This window comes from Strix uralensis, chromosome 13 (genome assembly GCF_047716275.1).
Source record: "Strix uralensis isolate ZFMK-TIS-50842 chromosome 13, bStrUra1, whole genome shotgun sequence".
In the NCBI taxonomy this organism is placed as follows: Eukaryota; Metazoa; Chordata; class Aves; order Strigiformes; family Strigidae; genus Strix; species Strix uralensis.
Window position 1 is genome coordinate 15,568,771 of NC_133984.1, and position 10,364 is coordinate 15,579,134.

Consider the following 10,364-nt stretch of genomic DNA (forward strand, 5'->3'; position numbering starts at 1 on the left):
GCTTCCATCTCTTTCCTCCCCACCCCTGAAAACCAAAACAAACACTACCTATAAACATATGAAAACACATAATTCCCTTCCATAGAAAAATTATTTCAAGTTTACCCTGGCAAATAGCAGCATTTTCCTGGAATTGTTTTGTATACACAGAGTCATAATGGCTGTTGCCGGAACAACACAGTAAAATCTGGGAAAATAAAATAAAAAGAGGCTAGAATGATGTAAAACCTACCTTTTTCTATTAGATATCCTAGCTCAGGAGTACATTATTCTTTCATTCTACAGTCAACACCAACTCACCAGAAGAACAACATATTCTCAATATAAATACGTAAAAGTTGTAGAATCAGCTTAAAACTGAATCCTCTAAGTAAGTTTATCTATTATACAAAAAAACCCTAGCAATTTACACATCATGCTGTATTAAACATGAAATAAGAGCTAGTTTCCACCAATTGCTCAAGAGGTAAAATACAAGCAGTGCCTCCGAGATACACTCTCCAAGTATCAAAGGCACATTTTACCCTTCCTTACCTGAGGGACTAGAAGAGCATCTACTACTCTAGCCCCCAATAAAGCCTTGCTTTTAATAAGCAGTATTATGCTGCCTTTAGAGAAGATGCATGCATTCTGCAACACATGCATTGACACACCAAGTAAATATATACCATCAAACCTCATCTTGGCATGTGACAGCAGCCAACTACAACCAGCAGAAGCCCTTGGGCAGCTGTCAGCAGACTGCCAGCAAGGATGCTTCCCAGTGAACCAGCAGGAGCTGGGATGCCAGGGCTCTTAATTCAGTGTGCACTACTGTCTTCTGCCAACACAAGCTCTCATCTCATGGTGAGAATGAGCAACACCAGAAAGTGCTGCTGCCTGTACATGCAGTCTACTGACACGACAGCTGCCAACACTTAATGAGAGCTCTGGTGGCAAAGCCTTCGAGGACAAACACACATTTAGAGCATACTTCTTAATTTTTAGAGTCAATTCATTTTGGAATTAGATTAAGCTACATAGGAAACTACATCGAAAAAGAGAAGCGCATATAAACAAAGACAGTAATATTAACCAACAGAGAAGAACAGCTGCAGCAGTACAGATTTCAGAGCAGACTAGCCACTTTAGCAAATATAATAGCCCATACTGAAATCCATACCACAGCAACTTCACTGGCATCATGCCTGAGCTAGCCACATAATTGTGCAGGCACATCTACATGACTGCAGAAAAAACAACAGGGGTCAGATGGGAGGTAATACAGTCTTCCTCCTTTATGTTACTTCCTTTTGTCCCCAGCAGAATTTCTTGTGTAGATAAGCTGTTCCATTAGCTCCCACTCTTAACAGGGCTCAATTTGTATGTCACAGAAATGAATCAGTTTGTTAGATTAATCCATTCCCATTAACTTCCCCTTTTCAGGAAGAAAAACTGCACACCTCATCCAACTTCAGGAAGAGCAGCACAGAGGGTGGAAGAGAACACCATCTCTTTGCCAATGTGATAAATATATCTTGTTCTGCTCTACAACTCAACCCAGGTATTTCATTCTACCCAGTCAGATGAGTCAAATTCACACTGGGAAGTGTTTTTACTCAAAGGTATTTCAGAAACATGAAAGAATATTCTGGAATTGGGATGTTAACTCTTCCTGCCAAAATTAAACTTCTTTCCAATCATGAACTGGAGTAACAAAATAAGATTGGCAGAACAGCACACAATCCATCCCTCAGATTGGAAGCAAAGATACTATAATTATACTGTTGTGCAAATACCATGCTTTTTCCATGAGCTGAAGTCAGCTTTGGGGTTTTGTTCAGGTATGCAAGAGCACTGGAATTATAAGAGCTCAATTCCAGTGGCAAGTTTTTACAACTAAGCAGGAGTGAAGGTAACTAGGATTCAGGGGTGGGAAATTGCCTCACTTCTCCTCACCTTGTCTTTAAATCCATTGTCTGTAGCGTAAGTGGATGGCTTTCCAGGGTACCGGTACAGAATAAAGTCTCGCCTAAGTAAGGAGACAAAAAGCAAGTCTTGAAAGAGCACACTTTTAGTAGAATCATGTTATGAAGAAGTTTGCAGGGAGCTGTTTAGAGAATCCACTGCTGGTTTATAGAAAAATCAAGTAGAATACTTTCCTGGTAAGTGAATGCTACCATACAGCAACAGCTAGATGAGAAAATAACACCCAGCTTAGATGAAAAAAATTATCTGGGAAAGACCATTATATTTAGTCACAGATTAGGTCAAGGATTTAGGCTTACAGCAGCGTGCTCAGACACTGAGACAATTAAGTCTAAGTGATTTAGTCACCCTGCAAAAGGATTACAGCCTCAGTACAGGGAACTAGTAACTCTACCAGAACTTCAGCTTGTTCCTTTAGTACTGGAACAGAACGAGCCTTCAAAGGCAGTGTTCTTCCTTCTACCACTGGAGAGCCAGACTGCTTGTTATAGGACAGCAGCATTTTTAGTAAGACAGCAGCACCTGTGCAGGCTTATGTTACCTTTGAAATAAATATCAGGGTTTACACATCAAGTAGGGTCAGTACTCCTCACTACTGGTGCTTTCAAGAACGCCTACATGAGTTTTAGTCATGCTTGTGTGTAGTGGAAACACTGGTAGTTACATCTCCTTGTTTTTTCCCTATTTTCCATCCTTCAACCACTAGAAGGAAACGCTTGACTGAGTTTCACCTTAGCAAAAAGATAACAAATACCTGTTGCTGGAAACCGACCCTCCCCTTAATCCACACTATGAGAACAGGGGCACATTTCTCACCGTGTTTCACACATTAGTATCTCAGTGACAAACAAGTAAAAGGTTCCAGGGCCAGAACCCAAACACCAAGTCCAAAACAAAGTGAAACTTAAGAAAGAGACACTTACTTGTACATCACTGATAAAGCACTCATTTCCAGCTGGCCAGCACTTTCCTGTGCAAGATTATGAGATTACATGAGATAGCAAAGCCATCTTCAACACTGAGAACTCTATTCTAGCTCTCTGTAGTATTAATATATGTAACCAAATTCATCAGTTTGTTAAAACAAACAAACAATACATTGAGAGTCAAGATATTTCCAGGGGTGAGGAGGGGAAGTCTGCAACAGGGGATGGCCATGATTACCAGGCTGAGTAAAATGGAGCTAGTTCTGGCAGCAACTTTTAAACACATCACTTGAGATACTATTTTAATTTTTTTAATTAAAACCACTACATTTGTTTCAGAGGCTGCTGCATTCACCATACTTACTGGTTAATGTCTAAAGAAACAAAAGTTTGAACTCTAGTATTCAAACCTGGGGGTAAAGGAAGAAGCAGGGGATTGCAGAGCCTGATAAACATTTGATGCGAGGTACACTCAACATATTTTGCTTTTTCCTTCTTAGAGAAGAATTGCAGTTATGAATAAGGCCTCAGCTTTACTGTCCAGTCTGCATAGATTGCTCCTCTGCACCAACACAAATTCCTCACTAAAACGGATAGTTTATACATGTGAATATTCAGTACGAACCCACAGTATTACCTATGCAAATGAGACTCCAGGATTGGCGTCTGTCTAAAAAAACCCCCAAATCACCACATTTTAAGCCATCACCTAATTACTTTCCTGTTCTAGTCTCCTCATATTTTAATCTCTTGACAAGTATTAATCAGTCGTACCTTTGGATCTCCTAGACGTTCAAGGTATTTCTCAAATGATCCTTCCACATACTTTCAACAAAACAAAGAAGAAAACAAATATAAAAACATAGCCAGTTGGAAAGCAAAGTTAAACCTAAACATTACACCGTATGTTACTAGCTGCGGAATGGGAGGGGGCAGGGCAGGGGGCACAGACACCAGATTTGGGACTGGTCTGCCAATTCCTATCATTTTTGGGTTCTGAAAGGCTGTGGTCTGACTGGGGGTATGACTTTTGCTGTTCCCTACCTTAGAGCATGGGAATGATTTGGGGTACCACTGTGGAAATACCATGAGATCCTAAAAAAATTAAGAGCATGAATCTGAGTAGTAGCGACTCATCTCCCTCCTAGGTTAGATGAAGCACTTAACTGTCATTACAGGGGGGGAAAAAAATGAAAACATACACTGAAAAAAAACCCCAAACCACACCTGAACACCACACAAAACCACACAGGCACCAAACCACCACACACACCTACAGCCACACAAACTGCCACACGCAAAACCAACCAAACAAAAAAACCCAAAACATGATTTTATGCAATGATTAAACACACTCTGGAGTTTTCTACCATCTTTTGATGTTTGTTTCTTACTCCAAAATCCTACATATTTCCTCCCTACTGAATTTTACAATGGTTGCTCCACAGAGCATATACTACACAAATAACTGTCACCCTACTGGTTGCTCAGGTGTTAGCAACTCGCTGATTTCAGGAACTTCAGAAATACAAAGTCAAATAAAACTTGCGCAATTGCAACTCAAATAAGTAAGCAAGCCATCGCCCTGTCTTCTCTTACACACATCAAGCCTGGCAGAGCACCACATGTTTCCAGTGTTTATGCTTATGTGGGTATGTTTAGGGCTAAACCACTCACCCCCTCCCACACTACTTCCTAACCACGTGTGCAGAACTGCCTCACACACACACATTACTTACAGATTCAAACTTATGCTGGTGTTGCCTCATAAACAAGACACAAACTTTCCTAATTTCAATGTGATGAATTTGAGATGAAAACAGCTGAAAAAAATAAAGATTATGAAAGAATGAAGGAGAAATTGCAGTTTATATGCTTCACATTAGGCTTATTTTACTCATAGCTTATAAAGACCAACAGTACCACAAAACAGGGCAAGGCGATGCTGCAGGGGGTCACGGGCACCTGGGGGAAGAAGCTGAGGGAAGCCCAAGCGACCCAAGAGCCTGCCTGCCCGCCCGAGAGCCCAGGGGGCTGCTCGCACTCCTCCCCGCCCGCGACGCCTCACTTCGGGCACCCAAGAGGGGTCTCCAGGAGCACCCCTACCCACCCCCAGCCCCGGCCTGGAGCGGACACCGCCCGCTGTGGGCCTGAGGCGGCTCCCCCCGCGAGCGGTACCGGTGCTGCCCCGCCGCCCACCTGCTCCGAGACGGCTCGGAAGAGGCAGGAGGCGTCCTTGGCCGTCATCTTGCGGTACAGCCCCAGGCTGCCCAGGTACTCATCCATGGCCACCTCGCTGAAGGACTTCTGCCCGAAGTACTTCTTCCAGCCCTTCTGCATCTTTCCCCCGGCGGCGGCAGCACCAGAGACCACAGCTGGGGACTCCGTGCGGGGCGCTGCGCTCCGCGGCGCGGCGCGTGCCGGCTGGGCGCGCGGCGGCTGCTAATGAGGGGCCACGCCCAGCGCGCCCACCTGCGCCGGGCGCAGTCACCCGGCCCCCGGCATCCTCCTGCCCCCCCGGCATCCCCCGGCCCCCCGAGCGCTGCCGCCGCTCCCGCAGCGCGCCCCCGGCTCCCCAGCATCCTCCTGCCCCCCGAGCACTGCCGCCGCTCCTGCAGCGCGTCCCCGGCCCGGCCCGGCGCAGGGGTGCCTCCCCCGGTGAGCCCCCGGCCCGCCCGCAGCCATTTTAAGATGCCCAAATACCTGTCCCGCTTCACGGCTGCAGGCGCTGTCCGAGCGCCGTGGGGTCGTTTCCCTCCAGTCCCCCCCGCCCCCGCGGCTGTCGGCGCGGAGGCCAAACGGCGGTAAAGCCCCGGCAGACATCTCCTGCCGGACCTGCCTCGGGAGGAGAAGGGAGTACTTGCTAAGCTAACCCCTTCCAGCTTCATCGCTTTTTGTGCCCGTGACTGCAAATAACTAGTGGGCAAGTCAGTCAAATGGTTCATCAAGATTTCCCGTGAGGCTCCTGCGTGCTCTCGGACTGGAGATAAGCTGCCAGCGGTACATTTGAACTAACAGCAGCTCTATAAAAATCGTTAAGGAAGTGAAAATCTTAGTTGCTCCTAATAAAGTATTTGGGGAAAACTTTGGGGATTGGCAAAAATCACCCTTGCACAACTGTGCAGCATAATTTATTCCATGTAGAGCCCTTGTGCTTGATTTGATTAGAATGCCTCTATGTACATTTAACTTGCTAGTAAAAATTGCACTCAGACATCAGATGCACCGATTCAGGAGTTTCTTTTTCTTGTTTTAAGCAACAGCAACAAAAAAAACCCCAAACAAATAATGTACTTGCAGGAAGGGCAATTAGCACCAACTGTGCACTTCCACAGTTCTAGACACATTCCAGACCAAATAGCCTGTGTGAACATTTTTTTAAACCCCCTTTGTTTTTCAAAACATTTACTTAAACAAATTGATGGTAGCATCAACACAGTTGAAAATTTCAATACTTTAAATTGGGAGCTCCAATCAGCATCAAATAGGAAACATTGCACTTTACGGAAGTCCAAAATAAGTAACGATGGGACAGCATTGTGTGAATGGATTGACTGTATTGTCAACGCCCATTCCTCTCCTAAAGGCCATGTTTTACTCTGGGAGTAAATCACCCAAAACTAGGCGTCAGCTGGCAGACAGCTTGGCAGCAGGTTTGCAGCTCTTGACTTTTCCCACCCAGATTTACCATGTGCCCCTTTCCCTTTAAAGTGGCTTAAATCTCTCACTTTTAAAATTTTCAGTGCTTCGAAATGAGAGCTGAAGGTGTCTGCTTATCTGCAGAACATCACAGGAACATCAAGAAGGACAACTAGTACTAGGCAAATATAGTCAAGAGACCACTACTTATATGCCATTCTTGTTAAGAAGTAATTTAGCTTGTCCTCCTCACTGGAATTACCAACTCAGTGCAGATTTTGTGATGTATCTGTCCAAGAAAACAGACAGTTCACACTCCTCCCCCGTCCCCCTTGTTGGCACTGTGCTCTTTTAAGCATAGAGCTAGATGACTTTAAACTGTCACTAAATAGAAAACCATTTAATGTCAGTTAATATTAACATTTTCTTTGAGGGTTTGTCCCAGCTGGTGGACTCTTAAGTATGGAAGGCCTCACTCAGAGAGGAGAAAGGTTTTTACTCTGACATTTTTATTCCTCTGTATTGATTACTGAAACCCGACAACTTTATCCAAGAACAAAGCAAACTTTTCTGGCTGTCCAGGAGGAAAAGGTTTCAAAGTTGACAAGTCCATCAACTGCAGTGTCTCCACAAGAGTGCTGTAAAAACAGACCAAAACAAAAAATTAAAAATCCATCCCAAAGGGAAATTTTTTCTTCACACAATTTTCTTTCTTTTCATACATATGTAATTCTTTAGCACGGAAACAAAAATAAGGACACATATTGAAAGGAAGAAGAGACCCCACAAACCAGAGGGCCCAAACCATCACTGGCTCGTAGGCAGCATTGCTGAGAACACACTTTGAACAATACCACCGCTTTGACTCACAACCCCAGCTCTAACTTCTTAGTTTTCTGTGCTTGCAATGTTGGGAGACTGAACAAGATCTGAGGATCTTCACCATAAACTGTACCAGCAAATTCATCCTATTTGAACACATGGCATAGTTCTCCACTTAACACACAGCCAGAAAGAACAGCTAAATCAATCTGTTAGCTTGCTATTATCAGACTGCAAATAAGGCTCAAATGCTAGGCACTTCAACAAAGAGAAATAAAAATTTCTTCCTGTCTCTGAAGCTGTCAGCAGCACTGCAATAATAAGTTTAAGAAACTTGCCCAATATAAATGAATGGCAGGTCTCATCTTTTCAGAAGGCTCTTCTGAAACGTACGAAATCCTATTCGCAGGGCAAAGGAACAAGATGCAGACTAAATACTGAGAGTTGCATTTCCTCTGCCTTCAATTTAGAGGTCATCTGTTATTTATACAGTGCAATCAATCATAAATAATCATAAAGACAAATAAAGATATAGGTAAAACAAGAAAGCAAATGAAACTAACAGGAGCCAGGATGAACACAAACAAAAGGAGCTGTTTTTTTTTTTTTTGGGGGGGGGGGGGTGGTGTTTGTTTTTTTTTCTTGAAGTGACAGGCAGTAGACCTGTGCAACTCCTTGTCAGAAGATGTGGTGAATTCAGGAAGTTTGGTTAAAAGGGCAGCTTAAGTAAGTACTTGAAAGATAGAAGTATTGAAAGTTACTAACTAGACAGCATCTGATTTAGTAATCCCCCTGAATCAAATACCTAAGAGCACTGGAGGGAAAGTAATACAAGGAAGTACCATATGTTCTTGCCCTGTTTCTACTTGTGGCTGGGTATCTGCATATGGCCACTGCAAATAGGATATTGAGCTACATGGACTCCTGATCCATATCAGTAAGGCCATTATTATGTTCTAAATACTCCAGACACTTTCAATTTTATTATGTCAATGCATCTATACAGTAAACTTTAGTGTCCTTTACAAGGAAAATCCAAATAGCAAGATGATGGACTCCTAAGTCTGCAGGGAGAAATTTATTCCTTATGGCTCATGGTTACAAACTGATGGTCTAGGTTGTATTATTTCTGTACTTCGAAAAAGAATCAAACAACTAGTGAGAAAAAGCAGAAAAAGAGAGAAGCTGTTAGGTGCCTCCTGGATACTACCTCACTCTTTCAAATTCAACCACTTCTATTTGGTTTAAATTGCTCTTCTTTCAATCTGAATGTGTGCCCTCAAAAAAAAAAAAAAAAAAAAGTAGGAGTCATGGTCAAATGGCTTGGTAAATTTGGTAAATTAGCACCTAATGTTAATCTGTCCACTATGGAATATCTACCTTGCAAACAAATGGCTGTTACAGACAAGGATGTACGTTTCCTTGTTACATTCTCAATACTGTAGTAACAAAGAGTGCTGGTGCTGAACACTGCTTGGTCAGTCAGGACAGCCACAGCAGCTCCATACCTGCAGTTACAGCAGAGGACATGCCCATCTCTGTTGAGCTGTTTTGCCAGTTCAAGCTGATGGTTGTTCATCAGCTTTTCATTTGTTACTACTATTAGTGGTTTTCCTTTTTCTAGAGTCTCCAGACAACTACCTGCACCTACAGGAGAAACAGAAAACACCACGAGTTTTTGCTCTGACAGATGTGCCCTGACAGATGAAACATCATCCTACTTGCTTCTGAAACGCGGGAGACTCCTGAAGGTGAACATTAACCACTCGGCTCTAGCTGCGGACCGTTCAGTGCCAGCCCAGCCCCGAGCCGTAGAGACCGACTTCACCCAACCGACTTCCCCCTCCTGCCCCCAGGCCAACAGGCTCGGCAAACAAACGGGGCGCTACCTGCGTGGCTGATAACCAGGTCCGCCCTCCACAGGTCCTCGGCCAGCGAGTCCTTGAAGCGGAAGGCTTCCACCGCCAAGGCCGAGCTGCCGCTCAGCGCCGGCTCCAGCGCGCCCCGCCCGACCTGCAGCACCAGCTTCTCGTAGCCGCGGCTCCGCAGCACCTGCGGCGGACGGAGGGTCAGAGGGATGGGGGGGGGGCTGTGTGCGCCCACCCAGGTCGGACACAGCTCCCACTTACCCCGGCCCGGCCCGGCGGCCTCTGCCACCACCTTTCCCCCTGTCCCCCCCACCCGATTCGCGCCACAAACCGCCCGGCCCCCTCCGCCGCCACTGACCACGGCCCCGCCACACCGGGCTCCCCACGACCGCCCCCGCTGCCCCCCCCGCCCCCCTCCCGTCTCCAACGGGACGGCGTGGCTGGGGGAAGGGAGAAAGGGCGGGACAGCTCCCAGCGCGCAGGCGCCCGGTTGAGGCGCGGCGGGCAGGCCGTGAAGGGGAGGCCTGGGACGGCTGCTTGCGGCGCCGGGCTCGCCTCCGCCTCACCTCCAGGGCCGCCGGCGAGCAGACGGTCGCGATCAGGTCGTCGAAGCTGGTGGTGCCCACGGTGACGAAAACGGACTTCATGGCGGCGACCGCCCGCCCACAGCGCTCCGCGGGCGGGGAGCCGCCAGAGGGCGCCACGCATCGCCCCCAAAATGGCTGCCGGCCTGAGGGGGAGGTTTGGCCGGCGGCCGGGGGGGTCATGTCCCTTTCTCCGCACGGCTCTCCCGTGCCCGTTTAGGCCGGCTGCCTCCGCCCAGGCGAACGAGGGGACCGGGCAGGTGCGGTTCCCGGTGCCACGGAGCAGCCGGACCGCCGCAGGGGTGCGGGACTCCCTCCGCGGTGCTGGACCAGCAGGGAAGGTGCCTGCTCTAACGAACCCGCAGCGTTCGGCGACCTCTGCGCGGTAGCCAGGAGTGCCTCAATTTTTCGGACCTTCGGAGTGGGCGAACTAACCCAAATTTGGAAAAGAGATTCTGAAGATTTTTCCTTGCCCATGTTATTTTAGCACGTGGGGCTCAGATTACAGTAACTGACAGCCTGACTGGGCCAGGTGCTGGGTGTGTTCACAGCCTGCC

The 10,364-nt window shown here is 46.7% G+C and overlaps 1 protein-coding gene across 1 annotated transcript in view; it reads right to left on the reverse strand.

Annotated features, from left to right (window-relative positions):
* The window catches only part of ALG13 (ALG13 UDP-N-acetylglucosaminyltransferase subunit), a 30,881-nt gene extending 20,744 nt beyond the window's left edge, over positions 1-10,137 (reverse strand). The window contains exons 1-11 of the mRNA XM_074882609.1: positions 9,790-10,137; positions 9,245-9,407; positions 8,864-9,002; positions 7,064-7,171; positions 5,598-5,733; positions 5,094-5,336; positions 4,634-4,717; positions 3,669-3,719; positions 2,892-2,938; positions 1,939-2,011; positions 106-187 (exon numbers count right to left, since the gene is read on the reverse strand). Coding sequence (XP_074738710.1) covers positions 106-187; positions 1,939-2,011; positions 2,892-2,938; positions 3,669-3,719; positions 4,634-4,717; positions 5,094-5,336; positions 5,598-5,733; positions 7,064-7,171; positions 8,864-9,002; positions 9,245-9,407; positions 9,790-9,990 — 1,327 coding nt within the window. The 5' untranslated portion in view covers positions 9,991-10,137. The remainder of the gene's footprint in view (positions 1-105; positions 188-1,938; positions 2,012-2,891; positions 2,939-3,668; positions 3,720-4,633; positions 4,718-5,093; positions 5,337-5,597; positions 5,734-7,063; positions 7,172-8,863; positions 9,003-9,244; positions 9,408-9,789) is intronic.
* Between the last annotated feature and the right edge of the window lie 227 nt (positions 10,138-10,364).